General features: G+C 39.3%; 1 protein-coding gene across 1 annotated transcript in view; it reads right to left on the bottom strand.

Moving 5' to 3' along the window:
* PUM3 (pumilio RNA binding family member 3) overlaps window positions 1–22,226 on the bottom strand; it is a 331,728-nt gene extending 309,502 nt beyond the window's left edge. Inside the window, exon 1 of the mRNA XM_054688948.1 lies at window positions 22,012–22,226. Within this exon, the coding sequence (XP_054544923.1) occupies window positions 22,012–22,192 (181 nt within the window). The 5' untranslated portion in view covers window positions 22,193–22,226. The remainder of the gene's footprint in view (window positions 1–22,011) is intronic.
* Window positions 22,227–22,852: the final 626 nt, after the last annotated feature.

Below are 22,852 nucleotides of genomic sequence, written 5' to 3'. Positions count from 1 at the left end.
TAAAAACAGGACATTCTTAAGACTGCTTGAAAAAGGGCAGAAGGTTCTGGAACCAGTGGCCAGCCGGGAAGTTATCCACGCCAGGCCCCTTCCGACCAGCAGTCTGAGCCCACAGAGGAGCAGGCACCCATGTCCGGGGCAGACGGGTGCCGCAGAGAGTGTGCCTGAAACCGGAGGCGCAGGGACTGCATCCCGCTTTGCCATTTGAGAACAGGGACATTTCTTCAGTAAAAACTGCCTAAAACCAGCAGAAAGCTCCCCAGAAGACAGAGATGGCTCCTGGAAGAGCCAGAGGGAGCGGAGAAGTTCACCCAAGATGTCAGTCAGTCCGAGCAACACAGTGTCCCAACGCATACGACAAATTAGAAAACAGACAGTAGGGAGTAGAAGAACCACACGCAACCTAAAAACTCCCTCAGGAAAGAAGCACACCACCAAAAAGAAAACCACTCCCCAGATTGCAACGACAGCAACTTGGAAGAACTTCTGAGCCTTCCAGAAAGAGAATTTAAAATTGCCATGATTAAAAAGTGATAGATCAGAAGAAGGAAATTGAGTCCCTAAAGAGGAAGTAAGAGAAATGCAGGAGATCAAAGAATTAATGGAGGAACTAAAGAACTCTGGGAAAAGCAATGAAAGCAGAATAGATGAAATGGAAGAACGAATAAGTAATCTTGAAGACACAGAAAAAAAGAACCAAACAGAAAAGGAAAGAGAAGTACGAAGGAAAAAGAATGAAGAAAGACTTCGGGAACTATCTGACTCCATGAGGAAAGGAAATATAAAGGTTATAGGAATTCCAGAAGGAGAGGAGAGAGATGTAGGAACAGAGAAAATATTCATGGGATATAATTGAAGAGAACTTCCCAAATGAGAAGAAGGAGCTGAAAATTGATATACAAGAAGCAAGAAGAACACCAAAACTTCCACGACGAAAGGAAAAACACAGCAAACACATAATAGTAAAGCTCCCAAGAATCCAGGACAAGGAAAAATAATGAAGCTGACAAGAGGAAGAAACAGATAACATTCAAAGGAAAACAATCAGGCTGACATCAGACTTCTCTGAAGAAACACTACGGGCAAGGAGAGAGTGGAGGGACATAGTCAACAGACTCCAAGAAAACAGATGCCAACCAAGAATACTCTATCCCGCAAAGCTCTCTTCCTCCATGAAGAAAGAATATGGACCTTCCCAGACAAAGAGAAACTCCGGAATTTCATTGCGACTAAACCCCCACTCCAAAAATACTACAAGGAATCCTAAAGCCAGAACCTCAGAGGGACGAATAACAACGAAAGAAGACCAAAAAAAAAAAAGTTATTAAAAGAATAAAAATAATAAAATCAAAGGAAAGACAAACATAATGGCAAATACAGATGCTAACATATCAATATTAACTCTAAATGTAAATGGACTAAACTCTTCAATAAAAAGACACAGAGTTGCAGCCTGGATTAAGAAACAAAACCCAACCTTTTGCTGTCTCCAGGAAACACATTTAGCTACAAAAGATAAAAATAGGCTCAAAGTCAAAGGATGGAAAACAATCCTACAAGCAAATGGGCCAAAAAAGAAAGCAGGAACAGCTATACTTATATCAGATAAAACAGACTTCAAACTCAAAAAAATAAAAGAGACCCCAATGGTCACTACATTATGATTAAGGGGACAATACTTCAAGAAGAAATAACACTCATTAACATATACTCACCAAACGAAAGAGCACCAAAATATATCAGACAACTGTTGTCCTCTCTGAAAACAGACATCAGAGAAAACACATATGTAGTGGGAGACTTCAACACACCACTATCAACAATGGATAGATCAACAAGACAAAAAATAAGTAAAGAAACTAAAGCTCTAAATAAGGACCTAGAGCATTTGGGCTTAACAGACATCTATAGAACACTAAACCCCAAAAAAACGGAGTACACATTTTTCTCAAGCGCACACGGATCATTCTCCAGGATCGATCACATACTGGGGCACAAGACAAACATCAACAGATACACCAAGATTGAAATCATACCAACCATCTTTTCTGACCACGAAGGCATCAAACTAGAAATAAATCATAAAAAGAAGGCAAGGAACTATCCTACTTCATGGAGATTAAAAGCCACATTACTGGAAGACCACTGGACTAACGAGGAGATCAAAGAAGAAATTAAAAAATTCTTTGAATTGAATGACAAGGAGGACACCAATATCCTAAATGTATGGGATGCAGCAAAAGCAGTAATAAGAGGAAAATATATAGCAATAGAAGCTCACATCAAAAAACAAGAAAGAACTCAAAGAAACAACCTAATCTCGAAGCTCAAAGATCTAGAAAAAGAACAACAAAAAACCCCAGAACCAGTAGAAGAAAAGAAATAATAAAAACCAAAGCAGAAATAAATGAATTGGAAACTAAAAAAACAATCCAAAAGATCAATGAAACCAAGAGCTGGTTCTTTGAAAAAATAAATAAAATAGACAAACCCCTAGCCAGGCTCACAAAGGAAAAAAGAGAAAGCACAAATACACAGGATCATAAATGAAAGAGGAGAAATCACAACGGACACAGCAGAAATCAAAAGAATAATCAGTAACTACTATGAACAGTTATATGGAAACAAGTTCAACAATCTAGAGGAGATGGACAAATTCCTACAACTCTACAATCACCCAAAGCTAGATAAAGAAGAAATAGAACACCTAAACAGACCAATTACAAGCAGCGAATTGAAATGGTAATCAAAAACCTCCCCAAAAACAAAAGCCCAGGACCTGATGGATTTACAAATGAATTCTACCAAACATTCAGAGACAAATTAGTGCCTATCCTTCACAAACTCTTCCAAAAAATTGAGAAGGAAGGGACAATACCAACACGTTCTATGAAGCCAATATTACACTAATACCAAAACCGAATAAGGACAACACAAAAAAGGAAAACTATAGGCCAATCTCCCTAATGAACACTGATGCAAAAATCCTCAATAAAATTTTAGCTATCAGAATCCAACAATGTATCCATAAGATAATTCACCACGACCAAGTTGGATTCATTCCAGGGGCACAAGGATGGTTTAACATCCGAAAATCAATCAACGTTATCCAACACATCAACAAAAAGAAATATAAAAACCATATGATAATATCAATAGATGCTGAGAAAGCTTTCGACAAAGTGCAACACCCATTCATGATAAAAGCCCTTGAAATTCTTGGGATACAAGGAACATACCTCAACATCATAAAGGCCATCTATGACAAGCCAACAGCCAGTATCATTCTCAATGGTGAAAAGCTGAAAGCAATTCCATTAAGATCTGGAACAAGACAAGGATGTCCACTCTCACCACTGCTTTTCAATATAATACTGGAAGTCCTAGCCAGAGCAATAAGACAAGAGAAAGACATCCAAGGAATCCAAATAGGAAAAGAAGAAGTCAAACTATCACTATTTGCGGATGATATGATAATATACATAGAGAACCCCAAAATCTCCACAGAAAAACTAATTCAACTCATCAATCAATTCAGTAAAGTGGCAGGATACAAAATCAACACGCAAAAGTCAGTAGCCTTCCTATACACAAACAATAAATCTGAAGAAGAAGAAATCAAAAAAACCACCCCTTTTATTATCGAAACAAAAAAAATCAAATATTTGGGAATAAATCTAACAAAAGAGGTAAAGGACCTATACAAAGAAAACTATAAAACACTGTTAAAAGAAATAGAAGAAGACACAAAGAAATGGAAAGACATCCCCTGCTCATGGATTGGAAGAATAAACATTATTAAAATGGCCATCCTACCAAAAGCAATATACAGATTCAATGCTATTCCAATCAAAATCTCAATGGCATTCTTCAAAGAAATAGAACAATTATTGATGAAATTCATATGGAATCACCAAAAACCCCGAATAGCCAAAGCTCTACTGAAAAAAAAAGAAGGAAATGGAGGCATCACACTCCCAGACTTCAAACTATACTACAAAGCCATAATCATCAAAACTGCATGGTATTGGAACAAGAACAGACATACAGACCCATGGAATCGAATAGAAAATCCAGAAATAAACCCACAGATTTATGGTCAACTAATCTTTGACAAAGGAGCAAAGACTATGCATTGGAGCAAAGAAAGTTTGTTCAATAAATGGTGCTGGGAAAACTGGGTCGCTACATGCAAAAGAATGAAGCTTGACCACTACCTCACACTATACACAAAAATCAACTCAAAATGGATTAAAGAACTAGACATAAGACCTGAAACCATAAAATACATAGAAGGAAATATAGGCGAAACACTACGGGATTTGCATATCAAAGACATCTTTACAGACACATCACCCAAAGCAGTGATAGTGAAGAGAAAGATAAACAGCTGGGACTACATCAAATTAAAGAGCTTCTGCACAGCAAAAGAGACAATAACAAAAACAAAGAGAAACCCCACCAACTGGGAGAACATTTTGCACCCAACACTAATGATAAAGGACTGATCACAAAAATCTGCAAAGAGCTGATGAGACTCAGCAACAACAAAGAAAATAATCCAGTCAAAAAATGGGCAGAAGAGCTAAAAAGAAACTTCTCTGAAGAGGAAATGCAAATGGCCAACAGACATATGAAAAAATGTTCAACATCACTTGTAATCAGGGAAATGCAAATCAAAACTACCATGAGATACCATCTCACACCAGTGAGAATGGCACATATTAAAAAAACTAGCAACAACAAATGTTGGCGAGGATGTGGAGAAAAAGGAACTCTTGTGCACTGTTGGTGGGAGTGCAAACTGGTCCAACCACTATGGAGAGCTGTGTGGAGATTTCTGGACCTACTAAACATAGAGCTTCCATATGATCCAGCAATTCCACTCCTAGGTATTTACCCAAAGGACACAGAAACATCAATTCCAAAGAGCACCTGCACTCCTATGTTTATAGCAGCACTGTTTACAATAGCTAAGCTTTGGAAACAGCCCAAATGCCCAAAAATAGATGACTGGATCAAGAAGATGTGGTACATATATACCATGGAATATTACTCAGCATTCAAAAAAGATAAACACATGCAATTTGCAGCAACATGGATGGCACTGGAAGGGATCATGCTCAGCGAAATAAGCCAAAAAGAAAAAGAAAAATACCGGATGGTCTCACTCATAGCAGGAATCTAGAAAACTTAAATAAGGGACCAGGAAAATCAATATAAGAAAATAAAAATCAAAATCAACAAAAAACTATGAACCAGAGACACTTTTTGGGGGGTGGGGGGCGGGAGGGGAAGGATTGGGGTCAGAATGGGGCGTTTGCAATTGTATGGGGGAATATAAAAATAAAATTTAATATTTAAAAAAAAAAAAAATTTTAAAAAGAAAATTGTCCATTTGTGTGTGTGCCTGTGGGGGTTGGGGGGAAGAGAGGGGACAGAGATGTTAGAATTTTTTTAAATTGAGGTGACACTAGTTATTTTGAACACTGTAAATGATTTAGAGGTATGGAGCACCCTTCTCAGGGGGATGGTGTCACACCACACCCACCATCAAGACACCCATAGTCCTCTACCATAGTCCACTGTACTTCCTCCTCACGTTGTGGCCCCCTCCTACTCCCCATTTGGTTGCCTCAATTCTCTAGTCAGATTTCTAGGGTTTTTTATTGGCTTGGCTTTATCTCACTCTTTGTTTTATTTTGTTTTGTTTTAATTCCAAAAAGAACTGACACCCATTTTATGCAGGTTGTCAAATTTATCTGCTATTGGCAAAGGAACCTTTAATGATTCTTTTTTTAAATTCTCCTGATTCAATAATTACTTTCTCCTTGTCAGCTCTTATTTTAAATATTTATACTTTCTCCCTCCCAGTCTTCATTAGGTTAGCCAGTGATTTGCATCTTTTAAGTAGAGTTTCTCCTTCTGGTGATAGTTTTATATCCTTATCAGGCATGTTACTAGTTCTTCCTTCACCAGACCATACTAGTTTTCAACAATAGTCCTTGTCATCCACAATGGTTTACAGCAGGAGGATGAGGGACATCTCACCATGATTCCATATTTATTTTTGTAGTTGTAGTTATTTTGAAGCTTGGATATTACTTAATTTCTTGCTATACTGAAAGCATGAGATTTAGTTCTTGTTATTTTTGGTAAGAAATAAGGATATGTTGGAAGATAAGATTACTTCAACTACCCAACAAATTAAAATAATATTAAATAATACTGTACTACCACATAAAATACATCTAATGACCATCATCTGAGAAAGCGCTAGTTTTCTACTATTGTTACATTACATACCCCCAAAACAGGTTTACTTAATTTTTAGTAATTGTTGGTGTACACTGTAAACCCTGAAATGACAAAGGGAGAATGGGTATCAGAATCACAGAAGCATAGATATATTTGAAGTCTGTCCAAAAAGATGGACCGACCCCCGCCCCCAATAGTAGTTAACGAGCCAAAGGTGAAAAATGTGAGGGGAAAAAAAAGGAAAAATATATTTAATATTGCTTAATAAATATAAATGTAAATATATGAATAAGTTTCAGAAATAATAAAAATAATTATGGCATTTCACAATCTTGCTACTTACCAATAACAGAACATGCTGCTTTAAAAAGGTTTATTTAGGGTCTCCCTGGTGGTGCAAAGGGTTAAGCACTGCACTATGAAGCAATCCACAGCCTCTGCAGCACGAGTTCGATCCCTGGCCAGCCAGGGAGCAACCCACATGGCACAGCAGACCTCTCCCGTCTCGCCCGCTGCTCCCCTCAGCAGTGTATTTCAGTCAGTCTACCTGTTCTGTTCTCCACTCTGTCTCTGGTGAGTCCTCTCACCCCCTGCATCTCTGGTCTGTACCCCAGCTCTTGTATGCATAAATAAATAAATCTTTAAAATAAATAAATAAATAGATAGATAAATAAATTATAAAAAAGGTTTATTTAAAGAGTACTAGTTTACTTCAAATGATGTGAAGTCTTTACTCCTTGGGATATAACCTCCATGGGGAAAAGTATGTTGGAACTCAATTTGTTAGAAATTTCATAAGTTTATTGAAAGGGAGATGTTCTCTACAGATTGCAAATGTTTGGCCCCATGTGAATTAAGCTAGCTAAAATCCTAATTGCACACTTAAAAAAAATCAGGGGGAAAAGAATGGAAAACCTGAAGATGATTTCCAAAACACTAACTGATATTTTGCAAATTAACTCAGCTGTTTCCTCTCACTGTGTTATTTTAAAGATCAGGCACACATTCTGATTAGCAAAAAAATTTTTTCAAGAGAATCAAAATGAACCAATGAAAGCAAGGAGAAATTTGATTAATTTACAAGAAATGTTACAGAAAAAAATTAGCTTAGTATAATAATGGTTGGGGAAATCTGCTATGGATTCTCGGTCCATACTTCCAAGGGAAAATTAAACTTTCTTCTCTGGAAGCTATATAACTAGCTTCTAGAACTAGACTCTACTACTCTACTGGACTGCTTAAAAATACAGAAATGAGTGACATGATCTCTGACCTCCACAAGCTGAAAATGAAGGCCCATACCAGAATATGAGGAGATGCAAAGGAAGAACTACTGAAATGCTTCAGTAACATACAATGTCTTATTATGCTAACTGGAACATGAAGGAATCTAATGTTTTATTGGGGCGGGGGTCTTCTGTAAATGAAAAAGAAAAACCACACAACTATTCCTGGCAGTCAAGTGATAAAAATCATATAAGTTGGTTAGGAGAATATATTCTTAATATTCTCTAAGGAGACTGCTGAAGAGAGCTGAACAGGGCTCTGGGAAGAGTAGGTGCGGGAGTGGGGGGGGGCCTCCAAGCAGCAGCTTTCATACATTACCTAAGTGAGCCTGTAGATTTATTCCATTATTCTAAACTACACTCTTCTAATACCATTATTATCACACAGATTAAGAAATTAATATTCACTGCATTTAGTTGGCATGCTCTCCACTCCTCTGCTTTGGTATTCCTAAAAGTCTAAGGAAACAGAATTCGTATTCTAAAGAATTTGTCATCTGTGGAAAGTTTTCCTAGCTTTTTTCATTTAAAAGGTCTTCCTTCTCTGAGAAAGAAAAATATCTGAAATTAAGGGAGTAAAGAGCTAGCTGGCTAGAGAGCTGGTCTGCAAGAGCTGGCTGCAAACTCGCTGGCAAGGGCTGGTTATAAGATAGAAGACAGACTGGGTGCTTGGGGGAGCAGAAAGCTGACAGGCAAAGGCTGCTAGCCACTGAGCTAGCAGGCAGAGGCTGGTAACCACAAGAGGCATATAGAAGCACACCATAGCTTGTGGTGGCTTTCCACCTCTAGGTTGCAAAGTGGAGCAATGAGGCAAAGGGGGGGTAGTGGAAAAGCACCAGAACAGGGAAAGTCCCCATGAGAGATTATAAAAGGAAACCTACCCCCTACAGTAATGGTCTCCTTCCATAGACCCCCTCCTGCTGTCAGGAGTCACTCTCACAATAAACCTGAGCTTGCTAATCTTCAGTCCAGCATATGCCAGTGATTATTCCTCAATCACTTAGACACAAGCACCACTCATTCAGTAACAAAATCAGGAGTGAATCTTACTGTAAGGAAAAAATATATTTTATCCAAAGGAAGCTCATGAAGCAATTAAACAGACCATTTGTTTTCCAATCACAGAGAAGTGCTTAAAAGGTTCAAACTTCAGACCCTGATTGCTGGGTTTGCACCTTAGTTTTGATCCTTCCTCTGAATGTCTTAGGCCAGTTTCTGGACCATGATTCAAGCTTTAACTACACCAGTAGGACAGTTCACATGAAATTGCAAGGTTTACAAATACCTTGGGATCTGTGGTACCATTAGCCAGACTTGGTTAAGCTAAGATCAATGCACACAATTCAGATTTATTTTCCTTTTCCTTGATCTAATTTACACATTATTCATTCATCTTGCTTTTCTGATACCCAATATTCAAGGCAAACGTATTCCTCCAGCCTTTACAAAATCTATCTCTGTGTCTTTTGAAGATTTATTTATTTATTTACACAAGCACTGGGTACAGTCAGAAGCGGGAGAGGGTGAGAGGATTCACCAGAGCCAGAGCGGGGAACAGAACAGGCAGACTGACGAAATACACTGCTGAGGGGAGCAGCGGGCGGCAGGAGAGGTCTGCGCGCCATGTGTGACCCTGGCCGGGGATAGAACCGGCACTGCAGAAGCTGCGGGCAGCTTCACTGCCCAGCGCTCAACCGCTGTGCCACCAGGGGAGGCCCTATCTCTGTGTCTTTTGAAATACAAATTCTAAACTTGTGCCGATGTAGATGCCAAGGTTTGTGAAACATTTTAGATGATGACATAAAGCCATAAAATGTGTATAGACAATAGCAATACCCATAGAGTATACCAGTCATTTACTCCCTAAGATTCAACAATGTAAGGTGAGGACTCACTTTCTTCCTCCTTTTCTCCATCCCTCCTTCCCTTCCTTTCTTCCTCTTTGTCCTTTCTCATACTGTACTAACTTCTTTGTTTTACTTGATAAAACTTCACTCTAATTTCAAGTATTTGAAACAACAGGTCACTCTAACTTGTGAATGACTTAACAGAAGTATTTCCATGTTTGAACATAAACACAAATTTATATTCAATACATCACTTCTGTGAAGAAAAGCTAGCTAAGCCCTCCAGACAAACAAATGAAGTCATAATGAAGTAAAGCTTTCTAAACGTTCAACAGAAGTCCAAACAACAGGATTTCTTCATCAATAGGGGCCTCTTCCATCCAATGATCTAAAGTAGAGCAGAGGACTTGGAAGCCAAACTCTCACCAGCAGTGATTTTCTGTTCCCTTGATCAGTGCAGCTCTGCTGAGAGATTCTGTACACTTGAAAAACCATGCTTTAGTTCTGCAATTTAACTGCAAACTCCCTGAGTTTCAGGACAGGCCAAATCTGATAATCAATTTTAAAAAGTTCTTCATGTGTTGTATAACAACTTGTGTTAAAAGCATAAATACATTTTTTCTCAAACAAGACTATAGAAGTCTGACACAGCCTGAAGACCTGGATACCTTCTGAGAGGTAGCAGAATGTACATTCTGGAGAAGCGGCAACTGTTTTGTTCTCCATTTGTGGCCGACAGACTCCAAGACAGCACTCAGTGATTACTGCCACATGGTATTCATGCCATTGTATAATTCCTTCCCCTCGAGTGTGGACTGGCACCATGATGGAAGTCACTTATTTAAGTAGGCTACCTACAACTGAGGCTACCTTCCATCTTGCTATTAGGCTCTCTCTCTTCTGATGGCTTTGATGAAACAAATTGCCATGTTGGCAGGCAGGCCCATGTGCCAGGAACTACAGGTAATCTCCAGGGAATGGGTGGCAGGAACCGAGGCCTTTAGTGAACAACCCTTGATAAAATAAATTAAGCCAACCGCCACACAAGAGTGCTGAGAAGAGGATCCCTCCTCTGTCAAATCTTTATACAAGCTCAGCGTCAGACAGAAACTTGATTGCAGCCTATGACCAAAATAATAGCTAAGTCACATCCACATTTCAGACCACAGAAGCAGTCATATAATCGATGCCTCTTTTTTTAAACCACTAAGCTGCTGTTACCAGTGCATAGCAACTGCTATTTCTTCAGTGCCTTGAACAGTGCCTGGCATATAGTAGGTATATAATAAATATGGGTTGCATAATCAATAAGTGAAATTAATTCCTGTCACTGATATGGAGAATTACTGAGCACTATAAGGCATTCATCATAATGTTGCTGTGTATAACACAGCTACGTGAATTAACTCTATTTTCTATAACAAACATTCTAACAAATGCAATTTTCTAAAATAAATATATAGTAAGTAAATACAATTTTCCATAATGAACATATTACAAAAGCCTGAAGATTGACCTATATTTCCCAGGAGATAACAGTAAACTTTCTATAGCTAAAAACTGGAGACCTAATTTTTACCTATCTTAACAAACAGACTGACAAAGAACTCAGTTTCATGATGACCAGATTCAGAATATGCATAGTTCTAACAGAAGTCGACCTTTCGCCTGACCCTGCCAGTGCTCTCTATTTCTTATGCCTTTATGTTTCCTAATGGGAAAGACATGCTTCAACCTCTCACATTCTCAAAAGCACTTGGATCAATCCCTCCCTTCCTCTCAAGGTTTCTCATTAAATAATCATGTGATTTGCGGCCTATGATTCAAAGTTCAATTTTAAACAAGGGCAATTTTTTTTTCCATTTCTTATTACAAGCTGTGATAATTGCAATGAAAGCAAGAGGCATGAGAAAAATGATGGCGACTGCAGGAGGAACAGCAAGTGCTCAGCATAATGTGAAGTCCTTCTGAAGACATGACTTTCAAAAAGTACTCAAATACACACAGGACTGGAATGGGGATATGGGCATTCAACAGCAACTCAAGCAGAAGAAACAGAACCTTAAAACACTCCTCAGCAAGAAGGCTAGTACTACTTACTGAGTCAGATACTGCATATATGAAAAAGAACTATATACAATTAATGTGCTAGAATCTCAAAATGTGTTTTTCTCAACCAGCCCTATAGGAAGTCCAGTATAGACAAGATATCCTAAAGCTTCCAGATGGCGTTATAATAAAAGCTCCATAAAAGTGGCATCCTTACTATTTGACTGCTTATAAAATATTTGTGCTATTTGTATTTGATGATTTTGACTCCATTTACTTTGAAAATTAATAGAAGTCATTTTCACTTTTCATTACTGTTTATTTTCCCCATAACTTTATGTGGTAAAAATTACCTCAGCTTCCAAGAGAGAAAATGAAGGTTCAAGCAGGTTCAGTAAATCTATAATTCTGATCAGTTAATCCAATCACCTCACCACCCTAATCATAAGGCAGAGGTTAAAATGATGAGACACAATTAACAAAAGAAGATCACACAATTTTTTTTTTTTGTGGAACTCAATTTGAATCAAACAGACTATCTTATCTCTAAGCTGTCAAGTTGAGACTTCTAGGTGAAAAGTAAGCAGCCTGCCTCAGCAGCCTGACTCCACTCCCTATGTGTAGCTAAAAAAGAACAGCAACACCCTCTTCTCTCCTTATGGACAATTAGGAAAGAAACAGGAAGGCCATCTGCTGAATGTTACAGAAGACCCCACACTCCGGCTTTGTATCTGAAGACTCCTGTCAACCAATCCAAAAGTTTCAAACAAAAGATCTAAAACTTAGACCACTCTCCTACTGGAGCCTTTAAAACTCCCCTCTGCTCTGATTCTGATGGACATACCTGGAGACTGCCCTTTGGTTTTGGACCCAAATCATGATTCCTATTGTCAAACACTTTATTCATTACATCACAGTCTGATTATTTCTAAGTTGACAATTTAGATGGCTGGGCTGAAGTTAGAAAAATCTCAATTCTGTCTACAATATGCCAAAAGCAATGCTGTCAGTTAATCTGACTTCTCACTAGCATTTTTCAGTTCATTGAAGGATTCAGCACCCTCTAAACAAAAGGGGTTTGTGGCTAAAGTCCATCTTTACCACAGGCTAAAATGACTGGGTAACTAAACATAATATGTTAACATGGAGAGGGAAAATCCGATTTTGAGTCAGAATCTTACCTGGGACAAAATGGACTAATAAAATAATGTCAATCAGATTATTCTGAGGCTAGAGATAATTAGTCTAGTATTTCACTTGAAGGAGTAACTTAGCTAAATGGAGGTAAATATAATGATTAGAATGGATGATTTTGGATACCCAGAGATCTCTCAGACCTGAAAAAAGACTTAATTCAAGAATTTAAGGTCATTCCTTAGTGTGAGGAATTTGCCTCCTATCACAATGCTAATTTACCAGGAAAACCTAACCCTTCAGGCTTTTGTCAACAAACCTTCTGGGAAACCTTCCTTGTGATGGAGAATTAAGAGAGGGGTATGGGAAAAGCACTAGGGATTTATAAGGGAGAACAATGATGACAGAATGCGCTCATTCCACACTTCCATTTCAAAATACCAGGTAAGTAAGAGTGCACACCATCTGTGGCTGAAGAAGAGGGGAGAAGATGTTAGGAAGAATTTTCATAATCAGATGTTTCTAACCTAGTATCTTCTTATAAGCCTCATCTTTTAAAGTAATTGTTTCAAATATCCTGTGGCTAGTCACAACATAAAGCACAAATATGATGTCAATGATATTTTTCTTACCTCAATAACCTCTTTGAGTGCTACTCGTAAAATTAGGGGACAATTATGCACTCTATAGTCTCCTCACAAGACCCCTTGGTCTCTTTTTCTCTTCCCAATGGTGCAGTCTGTATGCATTAATCTGTGGATTAATTGACCAGTCTTTGAACTGGTTGATTCATCACAACTGAATACAGACCACAACTTAATACAGCTATTGAAAATGGGGAAAGAAAGGGATCTTAAAGGGTCTTTATTTGGTGAGGAAAACAAGTCTTTTTATGCATTTTTAAATCTGGCATCTTTAGACTTAAATACAAAGGACCATGAACGGATTTCCATTTGTCATCCATTCAAGGTACCACCCTGTCTGCCAGAGGAAGCAACTGCTTTCTCTTCACTGATATACGTCCCATAATGCTGGAAAGTCTTGGCTTGGTCACATTGTCTTTCTTGGAAAGCTATAATGAAATCATGAAAGCACAACTCTTGGTAAAATCACAATAAAAGAACGAAGCAGTTTGGCAGGACTGACTAGTTCACATTTAAAAAAAAAATTCTTCAGTGCTGCAATAATATCACAATAATATCTAATTGATGGGATTAAATTGTAGCAAGGTCGAATTTGACTGTGAATATAAGGAGTAGTCCACATTTTGGAGAAGGGGTGACTATGACAAAATTGTTACTTTTCAGGGGTCTCCCTGGTGGTGCAGTGGGTTGAGCACAGCACTGTGAAGCTGTCTGCAGCCTCTGCAGCACAGGTTCCATTCCCAGCCAGCCAGGGAGATTCCCACATGGCGCAGCAGACCTCTCCTGTCTCGCCCGCTGCTCCCCTCAGCAGTGCCTTCAGTCTTTCTGCCTGTTCTGCTCCCTGCTCTGTCACTGGTGAATCCTCTCACTCTTCTTTGCCTCTGACCCGTACCCCAGTTCTTGTATAAAAATAAATTAATCTTTAAAAATATATATTACTTTTTAGAGAGTTTAAGGAGAGATGTACTGGAATATTCCCAGTTTGTGACTGATGAGGGTGGCAAGGGGTGGATTCTGCATGTTTTCTCCCTCATGTATCCAGTGAAAGGTCTGTTAGGAACACATGAAGGCTTTTCTTTATTGTCACGGTAACTGGGGTAGGAGAGCATAGGTTGCTGGCATTTACTCCCAAGGCGACATGGGTAGTACCACTCTGCAATCTCTCTCATAATGAAGACTTTTCCCAGTGTAAATGCTATTTATGCTCATTGAGAAATACTGTAACAATTCCAGCCTCTCTCCACTCAGGTTTCCTTGGCCCCACATCTATAGGAGAAGGACAGGCATTTGCCCAGATCAGCCCCTCCCCTTTTGCTTCCTGATCTGGCTACCTGCAGAGAAGGTGTATTCTGCAATGTTTAGTGGAAGAAGAAAGCCTGCAGGATTTTTTGCTTTGTTTTTGTTTTTTGGTGCTGGTCAAGTTTAATCAAGAATGACTAATTATGGAGTCCATTGTCGTACCCATCAAAATTCATCCTCTCTGATGATTTTTTTCAGTAACAATCATGAAGAGAGCTTTTATTAAGTCCAAGGGGAGGCAAGAAAATGAATTACATCTACATGATCTGCTTAGCCTAACTGGCAGTTTTAAAACATTGTCCCAAATTCTTTGACACTCCTCCCATGAAGAAGTTGAGTCCACAACCAAACCTAGGCAGGTTTGTAACTTCTTTGACCAATAGGGTATGGCAGAGGTGATATTCATTGATGTCCAAATGGGTCACAAAAAGTATTAAGGTGTCTACTTTGTCTTTTGGAAAAACCCCACTTGGAACCATGAGTCTCCATGGAAAAGTTCCTGGCATCAGGAAACCATGTGGAAGAATCCAAACTGCATGAAGAAGCCTCCTGTAGGCTCCCCTTTGACAGGCCTAGTCCTTCGGCCATCTCTACTGTACAACTCAGGGTTCTCTAGTGATTTATTTTAAGGAAAGAGCTCACACAATTACAGAGAAAGGCAATTACAAAATATATAGAGTAAGCTGACAAAGTGAAGACTCAGAAAAGGTGCTACAGTTCAAGCCCAAAGGCTATCTGCTGGCAAACTTCTTTCTTACTGAGGTAGATCAGACTTGGCCCTATTAAAGCCTTGAAGTGACTGGAGGAGGCCGATCCACATTCTGGAACATAATCTGCTTTACTCAATATCCACCAGTTTTAACATTAGTCTTCTCAAAAACACACAGAAACATGCAAAAGACTGTTTAACCAAATATTTGAGCATTGACCCACCCAAATTAACACAAAAAATTAATCATCACACCAGCTCACATGCCAGCCTAGATAAATGAAGTCTTCTTGGATCCCCAAGATCAGACTGGGCACCAACTGAGTGCCAGTGAGTCAGTGAGTAGCCTCAGTAATCATTCAATACCACAAAGAACAAAAAAAAAAAAAAAAAAAAAAAACAACAGTCAAGCCTTGCTTGGTTCCTAATTCACAGAATCTCAGCTCATTATCAAACAGTCATTTTAAGTTACCAAGTCTAGAGATAACTTGTTATACTTCAATAATAACTGGAAGTCTAACTTTAACTCACCCTAATCCCCATGTCTGTTAATAAGCATCAGCTATAATGATCATCTCAAACACACCAAATCCTTCTAGCTTTGGTACCCTTTTACCTGCCTTTCTTTGTGTATATAATATTTTCCTCCAAGTCTTTGCTTAAGCTGGCTTCTTTCAACCTTCCTGCCTCAGATCACATATTACTTCTGCAGAGAGGCCCTTCGTCACACTCTCTAAATTGGCTTCCCTCCCACTCCATGTGTCTACTTTTTTTTTCCATTCTGTTCAGTTTTTTTCACAGCATTTATCTAAATCTTACCGTGTCTTTGACTATTGTCTTATCCTAATTAAAATATTAGTTCCACAAAGATGGATCTTTATCCAGTTCATTTACTGCTAGCACAGTGATTAACACAGAATATGTCTTCAACAAATATTTGTTGAGTGAGAAGTAATGAATGTTTATATTGTATGTTGGTGACTGACTTCAGGAGTCTGACCACAGATCTCAACTTCCATTATCACAGAATTTAATGAAGAAAGATTAATACTTCCATATCTTCTCTTTTTTTCCCCTCTCCTGAGGAGATGAGCAGCCGCGAGGGAACAAAAATCTAGCATCCTTTTACAATAGCTCAGAGATAAAACCACTGCATCTTTTTACTTGGTTATCTATATGGCATATTTATGTATTTTGCTTACTCTTCCAGATTAATTAGAAGAAAAGAAGAGAGGGAGGGACAGAGAGAGGTAGAAAAGAAAACCTTAAAGTGAGAAAAGAGAGAAATGTCTTCTATTCTAGAACTAGTCCCTCCACCTTTTTGTGATGTAGTCTTAGTCCTTGATTTCTTTGTCCTGTAGATCCTCCCTCTACATAGATCTTACGAGAATTTAGAGAAATGGATGGAGAAGTAGGTCTATCCTCTACCCATTTTTTGTTTCTCCTCCATTTTTTAGGTCTCTCATATGCTTCAGGCATAAAAACAATATATTTCTTCCTCCTGAAATCAGCTCCACATCCACAGCCCCTTCCTATCTCCCAGCTACCCTCCAAGTACAACAGACACTTACCTCTGCTTTATATGATCACTAACTCCCTTGTATTCTGAATCTGCTGTATTACTCCTTTATTTTTATATTTTTATGCTTTGACATTTGGGGCCTTGTTGACCCTGAAGAGAATGCCCCTCCCAGGTTACCCAATTTTCCAGAGACAGTAAACAACTCACATGCAGGCGAACTTTTCAAATCCAAGTCAACCAATCCTGAGTTCATATTCCAACCACTTCCTTTACTGGGTTTTCACAGTCTGAGCCACTATCCACGAGGACTAATAATCCAAGAACAGGTACTTGATAATTAAGAATAGCCCCTGTTGCCCAGACCCTGCTGAAATTATTCAAACTCGACATTCTAATCTTGCTTATCCTACCTCACCTATTCCTTAGCACAGAAACCACAGTAAAAACTGTTGCCCAAGGCTTTCCCTCTGCCTTTTGATTGACCCTGGTGGTTGTCTATATGGCCTCCCCATTCTCTTGGCAAGTGAATAATAAACTATCTTTTCAGTAGCATCCACCTACTGATCTGTTGACTGTACCATATCTTCAATTTTCTATTAATACACTGTATCTTAAAACAGCCCCCAGACTATAAATGAAATCAATATCTTCATCATTTGGGGAAAATTGTGATTCTACATTCTTGGTGCATAGTGATTTAAATTTTATTTCAGCAAGATTTTGAAATTCTAGAGTTAGATACAGAGAAAATATGGTATATAGACAGCATCCTTGAGTCATCACTTCCCTGAGGAATATTGATGATAAGGACTGGGAGGGAAGAATCACATCTATGCACAGTCATCAAACTTCCAAGAATATAGATAAAGAATATTGAAGGTGGACATGAGGAAGAAACAGATAAATATATAAAGGAAAATCCATAAAACTGACCAGACTTCTCAGAACAAACCCTATGGGCAAGGAAAGAGTGGGATGATGTAAAATACACAATGAAAAAGACTGCCACCCAAGAACACTATATCCTGCAAGACTCTCCTTCAGATACAAGGGAGAAATAAAGGTTTTCTCAGAAAAAAACAGAAGCTGACAACACCAGACCTCCCCTACAAGAAATATGGGAAGGGGGTCTTCTATGCAACTCATTGAGAAGAAACTCCATACATACCAAAAAAAAAAACCAAACAAACAAAAAAAAAAAAACCAGAACAATGAATTGAATGGAGGAAGAAAACCAAAAGCAACATACAAGTAACAAATCTTCACATATCAATAATGATCCTAAATGTAAATGGACTGATCTCATCAATCACAAGGTATGGAGTTCCCAGTTGAATCAAAGAACAATATCCAACTTTTTGTTGTCTCCAGGAGAATCACCTGAACTTCAAAGATAAACACAGACTCAAAGTAAAAGGTTGGAAAACAATCCAACAAGCAAAAAGGACCCAGAAAAAGGCAGGCAGCCATACTGAAATCAGATAAAATAGACTTCCAGGTAAAAATAATAACAAGACACAGATATGGACACTCTGTAATGATTTAGGGACCACTCCACCAGGAAGACATAACACTCATCAATACATACACAACAAAGGAGCATGAAAATATATAAAGTAACTATTGTCAATTCTGAAACCACACATTGGCAGCAACACAATAATCATTGGGGATTTAAATTTCCCTAATGCTCAACAATGTCAGATCAATCAGACAAGAAATAAACATAAATGAGGAATTAGATCACATGACCTTAATGGATATTTATAAGACACAGCACCCCACAAAAGGATAAATATACCTTCTCAAGTGCACATGGAACATATTTCAGAAAAAGCCACATCTGTGCTATGTCACAAAACAAATATCCATAAGTGCACAAATACTGAATTTACACCAAGTATCTTCTTTGTTCAAAATGGTATCAAGCTTGAAATTAACCACAAAAAGAAAACAGGAAAAACCTCTAATACATGGAGAAGAATAGCACACTTCTCAATGACTACTGGATAAATGAGGAAATCAAAGAAGAAGTTGAAAAATACCTGGAGGTAAATGAGAATAAAGACAAATTATCAGACACAGCAAAAGTGGTACCAATAGGAAAATATCTAGCAATCCAGGTCCACATCAAAAAGCAAGAGCTCAAATAAACAAGTTTACCTCTAACTCAAGATATCAGTAAAAGAAGAACAAATGAAACCAAAGCCAGTAAAAGGAAGGAAGTAATAACACACTTGAGAAATGAAGAAATGAATGAATATCTTCCGAGAGTTCACAAGTTGAGCACGTTACTTGTTGGAGCTTCTGGTATGTTCCCTTCATAAAACTGTTCTCAATTTTGGAAAGTCTGAAATTAGAATACATTGTTCTGTTCCATTTTTACATGACAAGCTATCTAAAACATTATTCATATTTTTCCAAGTTATTAACAGATTTAATATATCTTGGAATATTGTACCAAAAAAAAAGTTTAGTTATCCCTCAGAATATTCTGAGGAAACTACTGGCTTAGAGACAGATCATAAATACAATATTACTGAAAACAGCAAAATATCAGCTCTTAAAATATGTCAGACACTGTAGCAAACACACTATACACATTATTTTATTTATTTCTGATAATATGTATTGTCATTCTTCTTTCACAGATAAAAGAACTGAAGCTTAAAATGCTTAATGTGGTACAGCAGAATTGAACCTTGGTCAAGTTACTTTAGAGTGTACTTATTTAACAACTAATCCCAGACTTGAGTTAAGAAATTATGATTTTCTACATTGCTTAGAACCATTCTTAAAGTCCATTAAACATTTTGGGTCAATCTTCACCGCAAGAAAAATCCTACCAAGTCAAAATTCTGCTACCAAATGTACAATATTTTAGTACATCACAATCTTACCTCTAGTACTTCACTATAATTTGTTTTTAAATAACTCAAACAAATTTTTTAATTTGTTTTGAAGACCTGGTCACCGTTCACAGAGGTCTAGTTGGTTAAACAGTAAAATGAGCTGTTTTTAAGAAAAACACACCACTGGATATAAATCCACCAGTGGCATCACTAGTTCACATGGCTAATCTATTTTTAATTTTTTTGAGGAATTTCCATATTTTTCCCATAGTGGCTGGACCAATTTGTTTTCCCACCACAGTGTTCAAAGATTCCCATTTTTACCACATCCTTCATGAATATCCCAAAGGAAAGAACACAAGATTTTTAAGAAATATAGGCACTTCACATCTATTGCAGCATTATTCACACAAGATACAGAAACAACCTAAATGTCCATCAATGGATGGACAGGAATTATAGACATACAGTACCTACATATACAATGGACTATTGTTCAGTGATAAGAAAGGATATTCTGTCACATGTGACAATATGGGTGGACCTGAGTATATACTGAGATAACTTAGAGAAAGATATATTAGCATGTGATATTGCTTATATGTAGAAAATACAGAGTATAATGATGGGGATGGGAAGTGGGATAAGACTAACATTGTTTCAGGGTATCAACTTGCTACAAGCAGTAAATAAGTCATAGCATCAAGCACGGCATATGCTTTCAATATATATGTTTTACGCCAAATATATTTAATTAAGAGAAAAAGAGAAACTCCAGAATTGTTTATCTTCTAAAACGCTCGATAAAAGAGTAAATGCATGTTTGAACTCAAGCTGTTACCTGAGTTTCTCTGCTTGTTAGTGAATTTTCCCAAGGAATTTAGTCAAAAATCTCATGACATTAAGAGCCTGCCTTAGCCTTAATTATTCTATTTCCATTAGTCTAGTTTAATACATACCACAGAGGTCATCTCTAGATCCGATTTGCTACATTGAGGGAAAACTTATTCCTCTCTGTGGAATAATTATGTCTTCATAGGTTAGGCATTAAGTAACACATTGAGGATTCTTCCACTTCAATCATCCTGAACTTTGAATAGTTCTTTTAAACACACATTATGGGAAAGAAACTAATATGTAAATTTTGAATCTGTTCTTTTGTTTGTTTATATGTATGGCTCCAGTAAACAAAGTCGCCAAAAGTAAACTGAACTTTCTTGACACCTTTAGTTTCAGAATTCCCAGGAGTCACACTCAAAGATACTCCCTTCCCACTCCTGAATGCAAAAGAGGAATCAGTGAGTTGTTGATTAAGGCTTTTGAGCCTTTGCCAAACTTCAAACTTCCTAAGACACTAGTCAAATTGTAATTTAATATTTTTTAAAGATCCATCCCAGCCTAGACAAAAGTGAGGAGGTACATCTAAAGGCTTTCTTTCATTCCACAGCCATACATCACGTATCTACTATGTACTTGATGTAGCAGTAACTTTGTATTCTACTTCTTACTGAGGAGCAGGACAGTACTTGCAAGATACTAGAAATCCCCAAAGGGGCCACAGTGCTGAGCAATTTTAAACTCTACTCAGAATCTCAGATGTTAGGATGGGAAGAAACTCCAATAGTCTTTGGAACCTTACAGCTACATTTACTAAAACAAGCTGGGGAGAGGAGGTATGTTTATAAGCAAAATTCTTTCCTTAAGTGTGCACAGTCTCAGTCAGGCTCTAAATGCCTCTTGAATTTTCAAAAATGATGGAGACCCCATAAAGAGGGCCAACAGCTCCAGGAACCCAGGGGATTGCACCAGCATCCTTGGTAAAAGGCACTTTTTGAAACAAAATGTAATGCCCAGTGGAAGCCATACTGGTGGGACAGCCTCTGTGACTAGGTGCACACCCCTTTCAGACCTTTCCAAACTTCAGAGTTCCGCCCACCCGACAGAAAGTTTCAGGTGCCAGTGTAAGGTGGCCCATTCCCTTCGACGCGAAACGTGAAACACACAGGCCTGAAGAAAGGTCACATTTGCTCCTGTCTAGTTCTGCTCCTGAAGAGACTCCTGGCCAGGTATCTTGAGCCTCACTTTTCACATCTCTAAGCTATTATCAAGAGCAGCTCTCTAAGTCTATGCTGGCACCTGCAAAATTCCCCAACAGCAATGAAGACGTAAATGGACCCACTGGGGCCTTTGCTCGGCTGGAAGAGGTAGCTTCGCACTTCTGCTTAGCGAGAAGAACCAGGGAGTTACCCCACGGCCCCAGGCTAGCCCTACACCCGCACACACCTGCACTTAACAGGCGCCCGGGGCCTCCCAACAAGTAATTTACGCACAGCCGTGCCCTAAGCGCGCCGCGCGCCCACCCCGCGCGCCACCAGGGCCGCAACTTCCCAGCGGGACTCCCAGTACTTCACCATCAGTCACCGTCGCGTCCGCCTCCTCCCCTGCTGGGTGCACCACTAGCCGCAGAGATTTCGGATTGGGGGGCGACAGGGGCCCGGCCCCGAAGAGTTGCTCCTCCGTCACGAAGCGCAGCTGCACGCGGTACTGAAGAGGCGCCGCCGGGACCCTGCCCCGAGCCGGGGCCGCAGCCATGGTGCAGCGCCTGTGTCCAGAGCCCTCACGGCGCCTCTGCGCAGCTCCACGCTCTGAGCAACAGCTGGGGGGAAGGGGTGGGACTGGGGTGGGACTGGGGAGGGACTGGAAAGCGCCAGCCACCTTCCTCACCTCCGGCAAGTTCTATCTTCGACCTCTGAGATGCCTGCCGGCTTCTCTGCTGGCACCCCCGTCCTCCCCATCCACTCCACACGCAAGTCCGAGAACCGCTGGGAGGCTGCGACACCCCCTCGCGTCCCCCCAGGAGCGCGTTACAGACGTGCAGAGGGGCGCAAACACCCCGTGGGGCGGCGGCTGGAAACCCACAAGTTTGGAGAGCGCGCGAGGCACCTGGAGCCAACTGGAGTTTGGAAGCAGAAGGGTGACACCTGCTGTTCGCTGGACCGGCTCTACGGGAGTGGGCGTCGATTCGGAAATGCCTTGGCCTGGCCTTTCTGCTTAGAGGGCACCGGCTCTCCGGGCGGTCCTGGAGCTACGGGTGTGCACGTGTGAACAGCCTTCCCAGATACTGAGTGCTTTTTGCTTTAGCAAGATCCTGACTGCAACAGAGAGGTGATATGGAAGACCCGAAAGTGGGGCAACTGACTGGTTTTGAAAAACCACCATTGTTTCCACATAAACTATTTTCCCCCGACTTGG

This window comes from Talpa occidentalis, unplaced genomic scaffold, assembly GCF_014898055.3.
Source record: "Talpa occidentalis isolate TD23 unplaced genomic scaffold, MPIMG_talOcc4v2.1 talOcc4.7, whole genome shotgun sequence".
Classification (NCBI taxonomy): domain Eukaryota; kingdom Metazoa; phylum Chordata; class Mammalia; order Eulipotyphla; family Talpidae; genus Talpa; species Talpa occidentalis.
This window is presented reverse-complemented; position numbering and strand designations above follow the sequence as displayed.